An 18139-nucleotide genomic window follows, 5' to 3' on the forward strand; every position below is an offset into this window, starting at 1 on the left:
TTTAAGGTACTCTATTCAGCAGGCCTAACTGGGTGCCTGTAGCTGGCCTGTGCTCCCTCATGGTTGGCCTGAACCTGTAACTTTGCTCCAGTCCAGTGAGACAGAGATTCACAGTTGGCACTTTACAGCTTTTGGCACTATTTTCTCAAAATATTTTAAAAATACAATATCTACGATTCTACTGAGTGGATTATTGTAGTTGTGGTCTTGTTTTATTTGATAAAAGCCACTATATTTTTCTAATACTGCTGTGGGCTTCTTTTGTGGTGTGTTTTCACTGTGTTACTGTTGGAGGTGTTGCACAAATACTTTACACATTGCCTCAGAGGTAAGCCTGACTGCTCTGTGCTAAGCTACCTAAGGGTTGAGCACAATTTAATTCAGGGTTTGCTTGTGACTTCACTGTGAGAAGAGTTACACCACCTCAACTAGTAACCGAGTTTCTTACAATAATGTAAAGCACAGAGAATTCCTAAAAAATAGAAAATGCTAAATAATCATTTACATTTTGCTTTGTTCTTCTTAACTGTACACCCATTTACCAAAGTAATTGTTTCAGATTGCAGTCTGATATTCTAAGCATTCTGATAAGCTAAGTACTTTAAGAATAACATTATGTAAAAGATTGACAGGAGAAAAGCACTATTGAGGAGCACTGATTATACCAATTTCGCTTAGCACCAAATATCTTTTAAACAGTGTGGCATCAAACCAGAGGATTCATCTGATGTATATGATTACATTTAGAATGTCACTGAAAGATGCAGTGTATGGTACTAGAAATTGCTGTGGACTAATTATTGTCTGCCAAAATATTGTATCCTTGATATTATGTACAAAAGTATTGACACATTGCAGGTAACAATATAAAATGTACACCGACAGAGTATGAAAAACAATATTTAAGATAATATTTTTGCCAGGCAACATTTTTATCAACAGTATTTTGCCATACAACCAAATTTCATTAGTATCTTACTATCTGCTACTTGTGCTTTTTGTAATATTTTGATGTGTGTTTATTGATGGTGTTAAATTGTCTTAGGAAGTTGTTTGTTGGGATAGTTGTTGTATTTGAAGACTATTGTATTTCACTACTGGAACTGTGTTTTTGAGAGGTTTTCTTAGATACATTTTATTTTTAAGTAATTTCATTGTTCAGTATTTTTATTTAAAGGCTTAACATGAAACAGTAAATGGCCAAGAGACAATCAGTAAAAGAATACCAGACACACACACATAGGTAACTATTCACATGGGAATTTTCTCTATATACAGTAGGACAATAAGGGCTCATGGCAAAATTACATTTTAAGGTTAGGAAGTGTCATTTTTGCCTTTCTTCTTTGCAAGAAGATTTACAAGGTTATAACAGTGTTTTTTACATTTGTATGTCAGATTAAGACTATTGCTTATGTTTTCTCGTCAATATAAAAGAAACACGATTGAAACATACTTACGGCCTGATTTTGACAGACAGGTTACTCCGTCACAACAGTGATGAATATTTCGGCGGATGGGATATTCATCACTGTTGTGACTGAGTAACCTGTCCACCGAAATCTAAATCGGGCTTATAGTCTACACCAAATATGTATGGTTGAGTTGAAGACCAACTAAGATCACCAGTTTTGAGAAAATAAGGAAAGAGCAGACTAAACGGCCGTTCAGGCCCATATTGGCCATCAAATAATTACATAGCTACGGTAAGTTTTCGAAGGAGCAATTTGAAAATGTAAATAAAGATGAACTTTACTCAGTATACACTTTGTTTCATAAAAAAAAGCTGGTTTTGGGCGATGAAACTTAATCAATATACTAATAATATTTACATGCAGTATACCACAGAGATCCTCTTGACGAGCTGTCATTGTGCATTGAAGGCTACATATTGTGAACCAAAGGCATTCCTCAGAAGCTCATTTGATAGTCTTTCCATTATGGCATATAGCTACTAGTCACTCTTAGAGAGTCTGTTTTATAATATTTTCCTATTCCTGGCAAGGGTGCTCCCCGACTGTCCATTTTGCATCTTCAACACGGTATGCAAGTATATCTTCATATGTAGCCGTTTCTTCAATTTGCAGGCCCTGTAAAAAACAGTCCGTTATAATTAACTATTTAGATGTAGTTTGTGAAATGATCGCGTGTTGTTTCATTGTAAATTTCAATGTGGCTCTACCTAGAGATGGACTCTTCTTTATAGAAAACACCAGATGGATAACTTCTGTTTTCGCAACAGACCAATCAGTCTTAAAATCAAGTGATATTGGCTGGGTGAGGCCTGAAAAAAAATTCTGACTACACTATGTTACATGTGAGCCAAAACTTTGTAATGCTCTGCACTTCTAACTCTGAGTCAAACCTAATTTCCCTTGATTTAAGAAACTCCTCAAAATCAAGATTTTTCAAAATAGACGAAGCCTAAGACAGCTAGGCTTGCAATTAAATCATTCTTGCCATACTGGACTCTTATTGCCTGTTATTACCTCTAATGTCATGCATACCTACATATATTTTTAGGTCTGAGAAACTACTTTTATTTTTAATTCCCTGTCGTCTTTGTTGATCCTCTTACCATTTGTAGCTATGTTTTACTATGCCACACACACTTCAAAGTAGAAATGGATGTTTATTGTGACAACAAATGCTATCTGCTTCCAATGTATTCTCACTAAGCCATGGGCTGCTTTCTTCATGTGGTAGGATTGCTTGCCAATTGTTATATGTTTTTTGTCTTTTTTCACTCATGGGGAGGTTAACTGATTTGCTCAATATCACAGGGCAATGCCAATAGGTCTCGTCCTTCAGTCTACTGGCTCTGCCACTGCCACTTCCATTGGTATTTTTTTTAGCCATGCTCTATAGCACTGTAACTGCTGTGCACCAACGCAAAATAATAATAAAAAAGGATTAATATGTACCCAGCGTTAATACACTTAAAAAAAACACATTAGCCTTGGCTGCATTATAGTGCTCTTTTAAACTAGTTTTAGGCACACTGCAAAGCAGCATCCACACTGCTGCACAGCATGACTACAAACATTGCCAAAGCCAATAGTTGTCATAACTGTGACCTACTGGCTTTTCCAATGCTTGTTTTAATTAAGTTACCTATAATTACAGCCTTCTGACAATATTGGAGGATGATAATAAATGCTTCATAAAACACTGACATAAAAAAGTAAATATATTTACCTCATAGGTATGATCTTCATCAATCTGAACAGGTTTATTGCTCTAAAGAAAAGATAAAAAAATGTTTTCATATCCTCTTGCAGATTAGATTCTAGATATGGCAATGTATACATTATGTTGTATACAAGGTACAGTACGCAGTATGTAGCTCCTGTAGGTTAGTTTCTAGTTAAAGCGGTATAGAGTATACAGTATTCTGTATATCTATGCACAAAACTAAATCCCTAAGTAACAACATACAAGCTCGTTTTTATAACCAACTGGACTTTCATGAAATCCTCCCAGATACCTAGTCTAACATATCCACTTTAACACTTGTCTCATGGCCAACAAGTGCCTATTTCTTCAACCAATTTCTAAAATACTTTACTAGCAACATCGTCTGAATCAGAAATAACCAGCTCCTAATTCACACTCTTCGGGGTCAGCCACACCAAAACACTTTCCCCAATAATAAGTTAAGAGGATCTTACCCTGAACATAATGTAACATACCAAATATCATCTAGCTCTGTTACCCATGAATATTACTACATTATTTAAGTAAACTTTCCTCTCTTCAGCTTGTGAGTTAATCAAGACTTATTTCACCAAAGAAAATGTCCCCGACATATGGAATTATGAACAAATCACCCTTGTTCTAAAGAAACCAAATCTAAACTCCAGCTTACCATCCAGCTCTTTGCCTGTGTATAGCCTCTTATGAACAAGAAAGTTTAAGAGATGTTTCCCTAATAGTTCACCTCTGAACATCATCTTAAAACAAACAATCTGTCTTCTGCTCCAGCCGCTACATTGAGAATGTAATTGTAAAGATCTTAATTGCTGTTCATTGGATTTTGGATGGGGTTACTCAGGCCTGTTAGTGCTACTGGGTCTTGTAGTGATGTTTCACATCTATACTTTTCTCATAACACAACCAGAGAGTTGGAGGTACGCCAATGCACTCCCTCCACAATCAATAATCCAGAAAACACAACAGGCGTGATGGCTGGAGATGCAAGGGCCAAATTTTTGTTATATCAAGGGTATTGCAATTAGGGTCCTGAAGGAACAGCTATTCAGAGTACAAATTATATTGGAAGAGGAGGCCTCAGCCACTGTTTGTTGCATGCTTCATCATAGGTGACCTCCGCCCATCCTGGCAAGCTGATGAACTCAACCCCAAATGTTCTCCAATCAGACTGCACCCGGAGGATCTACTGTCACAGCAGCAGGGGAGGGTTCTACATCTGAAAGCTGTCAACTGTCCTTCTTCTTGTGTTGAGATTGAGCAGCGACAGTTGACAGTTTGGGGGGACCCATCCATGGTGAGTTCAGGTAAGTGCAGGTAAGTATAATTCTTTTTTTTTTTAAAGTGGCATAAGGGGGGGCTAACTTGGGCCCCCTTACATGCCACTGTGCCCCATGGCCATGCCCAGGGGACAAAGGTCCCCTGGGATGGCCATTGGTCAGGGGGGCATGACTTATGTCTGTGCTAAGACAGGAGTCATTTCCATGGGGGTTGTGCGTCAAAAAATGGCACAAGTCAGGTTAGAGCCAATATTTTTTACTCTGACCTGACTTGCACCATTCTTTGGCGCACAACCCCCAGTCTTCCCTTCGCCTCCGCTGCCCGGTTAGAGTCATTTATTTTGACGCTAACCAGGCCGCAGCGCCGGCTAATAAGGTGCCCGGCTGGTGCGTTAGAATGCCGTTAGCCGGTGGTAAACTTTTTGACGCAAATCTGGCCAAGCGCTGATTTGCGTCAAAAAGTATAAATATGGGCCTTAACTCCAGGCCAATCGGTTTTTATACAGAAAAATATATTTTCTTAATTTATTTTTAGAGCCACAAGATTCAAATTGTAGGTAAGTACATAAATTGTAAGGTACTTCACACAGGTAAGTATAGAACTTTGATTTAAAATAGTAGTACACACAGTTTTGGATAAAATGGCAATAAGCTATTTTAAAAGTGGACACTGTGCAAAAATCAATAGTTCCTGGGGGAGATAAGTATTGGTTAGTTTCTCAGGTCAGTAAAGCACTTACAAGTTCAGTCTCCTGGGCATAGGCAGCCCACCATTGGGGGTTCACGAGAACCCCAAGGCCACAGCACCAGCAACACAGGGTCGGTCAGGTGCAGAGGTCAAAGGAGGGCCCAAATAACATAGGCGTCTTTAGAGAACAGGGGTGCTCCGGTTCCAGTCTGCTAGCAGGTAAGTACCTGTGTCCTCGGGGAGCAGCCCAGGGAGGTTTTGTAGTGCAGCTGGGGGGGGCACACAAGCAAACAAAACACACCTACAGTGGCACAGGGGCGGCCGGGTGCAGTGTGCAAAGTAGGTGTCGGGTTTGAGGAGAAAACAATGGAGTGACCTGGGGGTCACTCTGGTGATGCAGGCAGGGCACAGGGGGGCTTCTTGGGCCAGCCACCGACTGGGCTAGGATTAGGGCCACCTGCTGGTCACTTCTGCACTGGTTGGTGGTTCCTCTTGGTCCTGGGGGCTGCGGGTGCAGTGCTTGGTCCAGGCGTCGGGTTCCTTTGTTACCGGGCAGTTGCGGTCAGAGGGAGCCTCTGGATCCCCTCTGCAGACGTCGCTGTGGGGGTGCAGGGAGGTCGACTCAGGGTGTCCACGTCGTTGGAGTCATCTGGGAGTCCTCTCTACAGTGTTGGTTTCTCCAAACTCGAGCCGGGGGCGTCGGGTGCAGAGCAGGAAGTTGGAGTCTCTTTAAAGTTGCTTGTTTTGTAGTTGTTTCTGGACAGAGCAGCTGCCCTCAGGAGGTCTTTGGTCCTTTAGGTGCAGGTCAGTCGTCTGAATCCTCAGAGGTCATTGGTCCCGCTGGATGCATCGCTGTGCAGTTTCTTTGAGTCTGGAGACAGACCGGTAGGGCTGGGGCCAAGTCAGTCGTTGTCTCCGTCATCTCTGTAGAGTTTTCAGGTCAGCAGTCCTTCTTCTTTCTTCAGGTTGCAGGAATCTTATTTCCTGGGTGCAGGGTCACCCCTAAATGCTCAATTTAGGGGTGCAGTTAGGGCTGGAGGGCAGTAGCCAATGGCTACTGTCCTTGAGGGTGGCTACACCTTCTTTGTGCCTCCTCCCTGTGGGGGGGCACATCCCTAATCCTATTGGGGGGAATCCTTCAAAACAAGATGGAGGATTTCCTAAGGCAGTCCTGGCTGAGGGGGTGACTCCTCCTTGTTTTTCTCACTATCTCCCTGGACTTGCTGCCAAAAGTGGGGGCTGTATCCGGGGGGCGGGCATTTCCACTAACTGGAGTGCCCTGGGGCATTGTAACACAAAGCCTGAGCCTTTGAGGCTCACTGCTAGGTGTTGCAGTTCCTGCAGGGGGAGGTGTGAAGCACCTTCACCCAATGCAGGCTTTCTTTCTGGCCTCAGAGAGCACAAAGGCTCTCACCCCATGGGGTCAGAAACTCGTCTCAGTGGCAGGCTGGCACAGACCAGTCAGTCCTGCACTGAAGGATTGGGTAAAATACAGGGGGCATCTCTAAGATGCCCTGTGTGTGCATTTTGTAATAAATCCAGCACTGGCATCAGTGTGGGTTTATTAGTCTGAGAAGTTTGATACCAAACTTCCCAGTATTCAGTGTAGTCATTATGGAACTGTGGAGTTTTTTTGACAAACTCCCAGACCATATACTTAATATGGCTACACTGCATTTACAATGTCTAAGAATGGACTTAGACACTGTAGGGGCATAGTGCTCATGCAGCCATGCCCTCAACCGTGGTATAGTGCACCCTGCCTTAGGGCTGTAAGGCCTGCTAGAGGGGTGACCTACCTATGCCACAGGCAGGGGGGGGTGCCATGTTGACTTTGCCTTTTTCTCCTCTCCAACACATACAATCTGCAATGGCAGTGTACATGAGTTAGGGGAGGGGTCCTTAGGGTGGCACAACACATGCTGCAGCTCTTAGGGACCTTCCTTGGTCACAGGGCCCTTGGTACCGCTGGTACCTTTTATAAGGGACTTATCTGTGTGCCAGGGGTGTGACAATTGTGGAAACAATTGTAAATTTTTCGTGAAAGAACACTGGTGCTAGGGCCAGGTAAGCAGGGTCCCAGCACACTTCTTAGTCAAGTCAGCATCAATATAAGGCAAAAAGTGGGGGGTAACTGCAACAGGGAGCCATTTTCCTACAGTGTTGCTGGTGGCGTTCCATTGCAACATCCATTGAATTTTGACACTGCCCCAGATTTATGAAAACCTGAGGCAGTCCCAAAAAGGGGGTGGCGTTAGCAAGGTACAACGAGGAGAAATATTTTTATTTCTCCTTGTTTTTGCTTTTTCTATGTGTGATGCATCCTGCAGCACACATAGAAAGAGCAAAATACCATAAATGATTGTTTATCAGGAAAGTGTCCCTTTTTGCACATAAACAATCATTAAATAATTACGTTTTGTTATTCTGCAGCACACATAGAGATAACAAATCACCATTATTGATTGTTTATGTGCAGGAAGGGACACCTTCCTGCACATAGACAATTATTGCCTGCAATGCTGGCACCCTAGCGCTACAGTAAAAAGGTGCCTTCATTGGCGCTAGGCAGCTAATTTTAGCACCAGCACTTGGGGAAACAAATACCTGCGCTTCTGAAGTGACGTAGCACAGCGGTGCCGATTTTGGGGCCACGCTGCACCACTTTCTTTTAAATGAGGCCCAAAGTGTCCCCGATTTCATTTTGTTTTTCAAATCTCCCATATTCTAGTGTCAAGATGTTAGCATGTAAGCACCTTTTCTGAAGCAATATTACTGAGTTGCTTCTTTCCCTAACCTCTACTTGTCCTTCTGGTCCCAGATAAGCTTTACTGGAGATGTTTACTAGTTTCTTGTTAGGCACTGGTGAGATTTGCTTTTGGAATGCCAAGTGCCAACAAACTGTTTCAGGCCTGAAAACTATAGAAACCTTAAATAAATATTATACAAATAAATAAACGTTGCAGAGGTAGTTCTGCTGCCCTTGAACTAGTCTATGTCCATGCCACAGTCTGCTTAGTGCTGTGGGTGCAGATATTCATTGAACTTTAAGGCCCAACTATGTACAGTTGCATGGCGGGCAGAATCCTTTACCCTATATAGTGCAGTAAGGGTTGCCCTGGAAATATGAATAGGTAATGCAATTTGTGGGTAACGCAATCTCTTGCGGCAAACCTTTGGTGGGAAAATTATAATTCTAGGAGTTAAGAGTTGATTTATCAATCCAGTTCAGTTTTTAGTACTTAGAAAGATGAGGTACTTCGCAACATTCTTTGGGATTGAGTGAGATTAATACTGGTTTTATGAGAATTTCATCATGGTGCACTGAAGAAAAGGTTGGCGTGTGATAGTAGGTGGGGTTTGAGGTATGGAATGGACAAGGGAGGCCAGAAGTTGTAGTTTGCACCATAGTTAAAAAAGTGGAAAAAGAATTAAGATGGGGTTGCGTGTTTTTTTTATTTGAAAACATCAGTCTCATCACATCTAATGTAGGCAGGGACGTGTTGAAGTGCTAATGCAGCAAGACAATGAGGATGTTGGGAGGAACGGGAAGGGGAAACACAGCATACAGACTAATTGCAGAGATACGCTCAGGTAATATAATTGGGTTTGTGTTTTCTGGCTTTGTTGATTAGTGTAGCTAGATCACCACTCACATTATATTCATTAAACACATACATTATACACATCATGAAAAATTCGAAGAGACTTGAGTGTTTCTCAATCACATTTTCTGCTTCTGCTGGAAACGTCAATCGAATACTTTTACTAAAGTACTCATCAAACAGTTTATATCACAAAATAAGCACATTGTGTAAAGTAGTATTTACCAAAAGATAGACCCATAATTCAAATTAAAATAATTAAATCAAACATTTCTTCATTATCAGGAACGAGGCCACATGGTCTAACAGTTCACTGTTTATAGTATCATTTTCTTATTTCAGTGAAATGTGTGCAGTGCGTATGGCACAGTATTTCAAGTAATACTTTTCTAAAAGTAATGGGCAGGTTTAAGGGCTCCTAGCACCTCCTTGCGTGACATTAGTGTTGTTTTTCTTTACGCTAATGTGGCCCAAAGAGGCCAAAATCGCAGCACCAAATTTACAAAGTTTGTAAACCTTTATGATACATTATGCCTGCACACCAGGCATAATGTATGCAAAGGGGGCGTTCCCCCATTATGGGAGCTGAACAAATGACGCAAAGAAATCTAAGAATTTTTTGTACATCATTTTTTTCAGCACTTTTAACGTCTACTCAGAGCAGGTGTTAAAAGGAGGCACACCGTTGTTTACAATGGGCCTCAATGGGATTTGCAGGATTACCGTCAACGTTTTTTACACTAATCCTGCAAAGCTCTGAACTAGCATCAAAAATGTCGACGCTAGTTCCTCTAACTACCGCCATGGTACACCATATCTAGGATACGACGCACACATGGTGGCATTAGGAGGCGCTAAGAGATGCAAGAAAAGTGGCAATGCATTGGGTGCAGTACCACTTTTCTTAAATCAGGCCCTAAGTTTTTCATAATGGCAGTAGGTGTCAATCTAAAGTTCAGGCAACCACTAGGGAAATATGCTGTGCTTTATTTGGGCCAGTGGGTGCAGATTCACACTAAGCATTGCATTTTTGGGGACCAGGACATATTTTTCATCATGAGAAATTTTATGTTTGCAAAAGAGAAAGGCAGGAAATGAAGAAATATGTAAAAATGGAAAGATAGGAAAATAGTGACAAAGAGAGAAAACAGAGATGAAAAAGATCCTGCAACAGTGGCATAAAGAGACATGAAGTTTAGGGTAGTGGAAGAAAGAAGTATGAGTGAGAATCAAAAATAGGCAACCTCGATATTCGGGAACCTGAGCATTTGAGATCACCTTTGGGGGTAACTGAAAGTACTTTGGGCCTCTGCACTTATTTTATTTTACTGACTATCTATGAGGATTAAATATTTAGATGTAATCAAGACAAACTAATGGGACAGAGAATGGGTGCTCTTTTGACTTTTCCCATAATTTAATTAATCAAGTTAAATGACCAAGTACATTGAAAGATACACAAACACGTCAGACTAATTGCAGAATAATGGGATCTTAGAAAACCATCAGTAGCAAACCTAGCTACCCTTGCTGTTTTGTGATATTAGTGTAACTTTAAGCACTTAAACCAAAACGTAAATTTTACTACCCTTATTAGGGTTGAGCCTGCAAGTGCATGCTTCTTATATGCGAGACACTGATGTGTTCAGTAAAGGGCTTGGAGCCCGCCTGTCCCTCACCATTGGTTGGTTTGCGTGGCACTTTTCTTTACAGCCTTGTAATTCGTAAAGGCATGCCTGGCATCACTTCCGTTTCTCTGTGTGGAACAGAGATCAAGCACTAATTGATTTCAACTTAATTAATGCCTGTCCACTGCTTCTGACGTGATCGAGGTACTATTTTGTTCTAACTTCGAGTGCCCCACAAACAGAAGGCTTGTGACTGGCAAAAACGTGCCCAGCAGGACAAACAAAATTCCAAAGTTTTATTTTTTAAATCTAACTGTATTTTATTTTGTTAAATCGTCTTTTCTCAGTTTCCACTCATGTTTTTTTTTTTGTGCTTGTGGGTGCTGTTGTCAAAAGATGATAAATAACTTATTTGAAATATGTGAGACCTATTGATTTGCAAATGCTTGTTTGGTTTGTTATGCTATTTCACACACGAGGAAAGAGTTTGTAATGACACCTCAGCTAACATAAATAATAAGTAATTAAACGTAATGGCATAGGTTGCGCATAATCTTATTCAAAATAATCACCAGCCAGTACCGAAACTGAATACTACAAAATGTGATTTAAGTTAAATATTTAGCTTTATGTAGAAACATATCTTTAATGAAGACATAAATAAAAATAAGCATAAAAAAAAGAAAACAACTATGTTAAAATACAAGAATGCTCTACTTATTTGAATGAAGTCTGCCTCTGTTGCCCTTCTCTTACCATTAGTCTCTATGGTACTTATACATATGTTCTTTTTGTTATGTGTCAAGCATATATGTTAGGTATGTGATAAAAATACCTTCACGAATACATTCAATATATTCAGCCTTCTAGAAGCTACACTATAATTGTCAGTATTCACAGTTTAATAGACTAACTGCCATAGTTGCAATAGTAAATTCTCCACTTGCAAATAAAAACGCATTATAAATTGAAATATGCAAATGTAAGTTTAAATAGTTTTCATATGATAAACACAAATTTGTAGTAGATAATCATACTTAGATGTTATGAGTCTACAATTAAAGTAAACAAGTGCATATTTAACTTAGCCTAACTTTTGAATCCTTATTAATGGATGTTAGACCTGACAGCCTTAGGGTGGTCACCCCTAACTTTTTGCCTGCCTCCCTCCACTTTTTGGACACTGTTTTTGCTGGCTTTTCGACTCTGCGCACTTTATCACTGCTAACCATTGCAAAAGTGCATATGCTCCCCCCCTTTAAACATGGTAACCTTGGATCATACCTGATTGGACTATGTAAATTACTTATAAGTCCCTATTAATGTGTACTATAGGTGCCTAGGTCCTGTAGATTAAATGCTACTAGTGGGCCTGCAGCACTGGTCGCGCCACCCACTTAAGTAGCCCCTTTACCTTGTCTCAGGCCTGCCATTGCAAGGCCTGTGTGTGCAGTTTCACTGTCACCTCGACTTGGCATTTAAAAGTACTTGCCAAGCCTAAACCTCCCCTTTCTCCACATATAAGTCACCTCTAATGTGTGCCCTAGGTAACCCCTAGAGCAGGGTGCCGTGTGGGTGAAAGGCAGGACATGTACCTGTGTAGTTTACATGTCCTGGTAGTGCAAAACTCCTAAATTCGTTTTGGCACTACTGTGAGGCCTGCTCCCTTCATAGGCTAACTTTGGGGCTGCCCTCATACAGTATTGAAGTGGTAGCTGCTGATCTGAAAGGAGTAGGAAGGTCATATTTAGTATGGCCAGAATGGTAATACCAAATCCTGCTAACTGGTGAAGTTGGATTTAATATTACTATTCTAGAAATGGCACTTTTAGAAAGTGAGCATTTCTTTGCACTTAAATCTTTCTGTGCCTTACAATCCACGTCTGGCTGGGCTTAGTTGACAGCTCCTTGGAGCACATTGGATCAACCTGATCAAAACACATACCCACTTCAGAAAGCCACTTTACTTGCCAAGTTTGGGCTGACCCCTGAGGGATACCGTCAGAGGTTCAGGGACAGCACCAAACAAACCACACAAACATGGGTAGATTTCTTTGACTTTTCTAGTAAGGCACTGAATGGATGGGTGCGGGGAAACAAAGTAGATAATTATAAAGGGTTATATGACTTGATTCTGAGAGAGCATATGCTCAATATTACTTTTACAGAGTTGCGCCAGCACTTAGTGGCTAGTAAGCTGACTGATCCCAGGAAGCTTGATGAGGAGGCGGACCTCTGGGTTAGCACCAGAGTGTCCAAAAAGGTACCTGGGGGGGGGACACCCACAAAGGTGGTCGGGGTTCCCAACAGAAGAAAGAGGGGGGAGATAAACTTACAGATAAAGAACTCTCCAAAGGCCCCCAAAAGAATTCCCAGGGAGGGGGTGGCAACCATTTCTTTTCCAGATTTGGGAAAAGGCCAGGGACTTATGATAAATCAGGAAGATCCAACCCCAAATGCTTAGAGTGCTACCAATATGGTCACTATAAAGGCGACCCCCAGTGCTCCAAGAGGGCACCGTCCACTACTGGACAGACACCTGGGTTGACTAGTGTAGCGCTCGGGGGGGAAATGGACCCAGATAGGTTTGGGGAGCAGGTAGAGATTTCCCTAGTGTCCCTGGGAGAAGGAGAAATGGTGCCCAAAGCCCACATGCCCCAAAATACTTCCAGGTACAGGCAGTGGGTCACCATTGATGGGCAAAAGGTGGAGGCGCTGCGTGACACAGGAGCAGGTATGACTACTATCAAGAGTCAGCTGGTGTCAACAGAGCAGATAGTCCCTAATACATTCCACCAGGTCATAGTCACTGACAATCGTGAGAGTCACCTACCGGTGGCTCTGGTTCCCTTTGAGTGGGGGGGGTCTCTGGTACTCTGAAAGTAGCTTTGAGTCCTGCCATGCCTGTAGATTGTCTGTTAGGCAATGATCTTGAGCATACTGCTTGGAAAGAAGTAGAGCTCAGATCTCACCTGGAGATGTTAGGGTTACCTGAGTGGGTCTGCATGACCACACGGGCCATGGCTGACCGAGAGGGAAGTCAAGGGTGTTTGGAGCCTGGAACAATGGCCCAGAGAACCGCCAAGAGGAGGGGCAAGTGGCGCGGGAAACCAGTCCCAGAAGTTCCCGCAGTGGTTGATGGGTTCCTGAGGAGGAGGCTCCCGAGCCAACTGGGGAAGACATTGCCACCCTAGGTGATCAACCTGAGCTTGCTGGCTGGCAAGTTGAGGGTGGACCCACCAGGGAGGAATTCTGCAAGGCGCAGAAAGAATGTCCCACTCTAGAGGGTATGAGGAAGCAAGCCTCAGCCCAGGCAGCAGGTGAAGCCTCTGGCGACCACCACATATATTGGGAGAATGATCTCCTCTACAGTGAGCCTAAGGTTCTGGCCATTGGGGCAGCGCATGCGCTGGTGGTCCCCCAGTGTTACTGAACCTTCCTACAGGGTCTGGCTCACGACATTCCCCTGGCAGGACATTTGGGGCAAGCCAAGACCTTTGATAGGCTTGTCACCCACTTATATTGGCCCAGAATAAGGACAAACTCAGATACATTCTGTAGATCTTGTCCTACCTGCCAGGCCAGTGGAAAAACAGGAAAAAGGGTTAAGACCCCCTGATTCAACTTCCTGTTGTTGGCACCCTCCTTTGAAAGGGTCGGCATCGACACTGTTGGTCCATTGGACCCCAAGACTGCCCTAGGCAACAGGTCCTGGTTTTGGTGGACCATGCCACCCGTTACCCAGAGGCAATCCCTCTGAGAACCGTAACTGCACCGGTGGTGACCAGAACTCTGATGGGGATATTTACCCGTGTGGGATTCCCAAAGGAGATAGTGTCTGACAGAGGCACTAACTTCATGTCTGCATACATGAAGTCTATGTGGGATGCGTGTGGTGTAACCTACAAGTTCACCACACCCTATCACCCCCAATCTAATGGTCTTGTGGAGAGATTCAACAAGACCTTGAAAGGCATGATTGGTGGCCTCCCTGAGGCCGTGAGGCGTAAGTGGGACGTCCTCTTACCATGCCTTCTCTTTGCTTACAGAGAGGTACCCCAGAAGGGGGTAGGGTTCAGTCCCTTTGAGCTTCTCTATGGGTACCCTGTCAGGGGACTCTTAAGCATTGTCAAGGAGGGGTTGGAGAAAGCTCCAAAGGCACCCCCTCAGGATGTGGTCAGCTACATGTTGGCCCTCCGCAACCAGATGACCCGCTTCTGGAAAGAGGCCAAAAGTAACCTTGGGGCCAGTCAAGAGGTAATGAAACGCTGGTATGACCAGAAGGCCACCCTGGGAGAGTTTCAACCTGGAGACAAAGTGTGGGTAATGGAGCCAGTAGAGCCTACAGCTCTCCAGGACCGCTGGTCTGACCCATTTGAAGTAAAGGAGCAGAAAGGGGAGGCCACTTACCTGGTAACCTCCAAACCCCTAGCAACCCCCTAAGGGTGCTCCATGTCAACCGACTGAAGCCTCATTTTGAGAGGTCTGAAATCAACATGCTTCTGTTCACAGATGAAGGAATGGAAGAGGAGAGTGAACCTCTCCCCGACCTCCTCTCTGCCCAAGAAGGTGATGGGTCAGTGAAAGGTGTCATTCTCTCTGACTCCCTGACTCTAAACCAGAGAGGAGACTGCTATGAGCTGTTGGAGTAGTTCTCCACCATGTCCTCCCTTACTCCTGGACTGACCCACCTCTGTGTTCATGACATTGACACAGGTGACAGTCTCCCTGTGAAGAACAAAATTTACAGGTTATCGGATAAGGTGAAGGCCAGCATCAAGGAGGCGGTCTCCAAGATGTTAGCTTTAAGGGTTATTGAGAAATCCAGTAGTCCCTGGGCCAGCCCGGTGGTGTTGGTCCCTAAGGCTACTGCCCTAGGTGCTAAGCCAGAACTCCGGTTCTGTGTGGACTACCGGGGTCTCAACTCAGTCACACGGACTGATGCTCACCCCATCCCCCGAGCTGATGAGCTCGTTGACAGACTGGGCGCTGCCAAGTTCCTGAGTACGTTTGATCTTACTTCAGGGTACTGGCAGATCGCCCTGACTGAGGGGGCTAAAGAGAGATCCGCATTTTCCACACCTGATGGCCATTACCAGTTCTGGGTGATGCCATTTGGGTTGAAAAATGCCCCCGCTACCTTCCAACGGTTGGTTAATGGGGTCCTAGCTGGCAAGGATGCCTTCTGTGCAGCATACCTGGACGACATAGCTGTCTACAGTTCCAGCTGGGAGGAACACCTGCTCCACCTCAAGGAGGTGCTTCAGGCCCTGCAACAGGCAGGCCTGACCATCAAGGCTAGTAAGTGCCAGATTGGGCAGGGTTCCGTGGTGTACTTGGGACACCTAGTGGGTCGTGGGAAGGTGCAGCCACTCCAGGCCATGATTGAAACCATCAAGGCCTGGCAACCACCTAGAACACAGACTGAGGTGAGAGTCTTTTTAGGCCTCACAGGATACTACCGCAGATTTGTCAAGGGCTATGGTACCATTGTATCACCCTTGACAGAACTCACTTCCAAGAAACAACCTAGGTTGGTGAATTGGACAGAGGCTTGTCAGAAAGCCTTTGACTCTCTGAAGGAAGCCATGTGCACGGCCCCCGTGCTCAAGGCCCCTGACTACTCCCAGGAATTTATCGTGCAGACAGACGCTTCAGAGCATGGCATAGTGGCGGTCCTAGCACAGCTAAATGAGGAGGGCCTAGACCAACCAGTAGTCTTTATTAGCAGAAGGCTATTACCACGGGAACAGATATGGAGTGCTATTGAGAGAGAAGCTTTTGCTGTGGTCTGGGCACTGAAGAAGCTGCGGCCATACCTGTTTGGGACTCACTTCCGGGTTCAGACTGACCACAGGCCCCTCAGATGGCTCATGCATATGAGGGGTGAAAATCCTAAACTCTTGAGGTGGTCCATTTCCCTACAGGGGATGGACTTTACAGTGGAGCATCGCCCAGGGGTTGACCACGCCAATGCTGATGGTCTCTCCAGATACTTCTGACTTAGCGATGAGAGCTCCCAGGAGGTCGGGTAGCTCTCCCCACTTTCAGCTGGGGGGGACACATGTTAGACCTGACAGCCTTAGGGTGGTCACCCCTAACTTTTTGCCTGCGTCCCTCCACTTTTTGGACACTGTTTTTGCTGGCTTTTAGACTCTGCGCACTTTATCACTGCTAACCAGTGCTAAAGGGCATATGCTCTCTCCTTTTAAACATGGTAACCTTGGATCATACCTGATTGGACTATTTAACTTACTTATAAGTCCCTAGTAATGTGCACTATAGGTGCCTAGGGCCTGTAGATTAAATTCTACTAGTGGGCCTGCAGCACTGGTTGTGCCACCCACTTAAGTAGCCCCTTTACCTTGTCTCAGGCCTGCCATTGCAAGGCCTGTGTGTGCAGTTTCACTGTCACCTCGACTTGGCATTTAAAAGTACTTGCCAAGCCTAAACCTCCCCTTTCTACACATATAAGTCACCTCTAATGTGTGCTCTAGGTAACCCCTAGAGCAGGGTGCTGTGTGGGTGAAAGGCAGGACATGTACCTGTGTAGTTTACATGTCCTGGTAGTGTAAAACTCCTAAATTCGTTTTTGCACTACTGTGATGCCTGCTCCCTTCATAGGCTAACATTGGGGCTGCCCTCATACAGTATTAAAGTGGTAGCTGCTGATCTGAAACGAGTAGGAAGGTCATATATAGTATGGCCAGAATGGTAATACCAAATCCTGCTGACTGGTGAAGTTGGATTTAATATTACTATTCTAGAAATGCCACTTTTAGAAAGTGAGCATTTCTTTGCACTTAAATCTTTCTGTTCCTTACAATCCACGTCTGGCTGGGCTTAGTTGACAGCTCCTTGTGCATTCACTCAGACACACCCCAAACACAGGGTACTAAGCCTCACTAGCATACATCTGCATTTTGAATGGGTCTTTCGTGGGCTAGGAGGGTGGAGGACCTGCTCTGAAACAAAGGACTGCCACAGCCCCTACTGGGACCCTGGCAGACAGGATTGAACTGAAAGGGGACCTGGTGCACTTCTTAGCCACTCTTTGAAGTCTCCCCCACTTCAAAGGCACATTTGGGTATAAAACAGGGCCTCTGCCCTACCTCATCAGACACTTGCTGGAGAAGAAACCTGAACCAGAACCTGCATCCTGCCAATAAGAACTGCCTGGCTGCCTAAAGGACTCACCTGACTGCTTTCTACAAAGGACTGCTGCCTTGCTGTTGTCCTGCAGCCTTGCTGAACTCTTGTCTGGCTGTAAATGTGCTCTTCAAGGGCTTGGATAGAGCTTGCCTCCTGTTCCCTGAAGTCTCAGGACCAAAAAGACTTCTCTTTTTAATTTGGACTCTTCGTGCGCCGAAAATTTCAATGCACAGCTTGCTCCGCGGCGAAAAAATCGCTGCACACCGACGCTGATCGCCGCGACACCTTCGGGCGACTAGAACTTCGATGCACGGCCTCGCAAGGACAATGCTGCCCGACTTCCAGAGGGGAAATCAACGCAACGCCTGCCATGAGAACGAGAATTCCACGCACAGTCTCCCGGAACGACGCGCAGCTGGAAAACATGCCGAAGAATCCATGCACAGACCCCGGGACATATGGTAATCCTGCGACCCACAGAAAGAGACTGTCCGCGCGCTGGAAAACGACGCGTGTGCAGGGGAGAAATCGACGCACACACCATTTTTCCACGTATCTTTTCTTTTGCGGCCCTTT

The 18139-nt window shown here is 44.3% G+C and overlaps 1 protein-coding gene across 2 annotated transcripts in view; it reads right to left on the bottom strand.

The window, feature by feature from the left end:
* Window positions 1-1149: 1149 nt before the first annotated feature.
* Window positions 1150-18139, bottom strand: part of CD79B (CD79b molecule) — a 207663-nt gene continuing 190673 nt past the window's right edge. For both annotated transcript variants that reach the window (XM_069238084.1, XM_069238083.1), the window contains exons 5-6: window positions 3199-3240; window positions 1150-2090 (exon numbers count right to left, since the gene is read on the bottom strand). In XM_069238084.1, coding sequence (XP_069094185.1) covers window positions 1992-2090; window positions 3199-3240 — 141 coding nt within the window. In that variant the 3' untranslated portion in view covers window positions 1150-1991. The remainder of the gene's footprint in view (window positions 2091-3198; window positions 3241-18139) is intronic.

The sequence above is a fragment of the Pleurodeles waltl genome, chromosome 6 (assembly GCF_031143425.1).
Source record: "Pleurodeles waltl isolate 20211129_DDA chromosome 6, aPleWal1.hap1.20221129, whole genome shotgun sequence".
Classification (NCBI taxonomy): Eukaryota; Metazoa; Chordata; class Amphibia; order Caudata; family Salamandridae; genus Pleurodeles; species Pleurodeles waltl.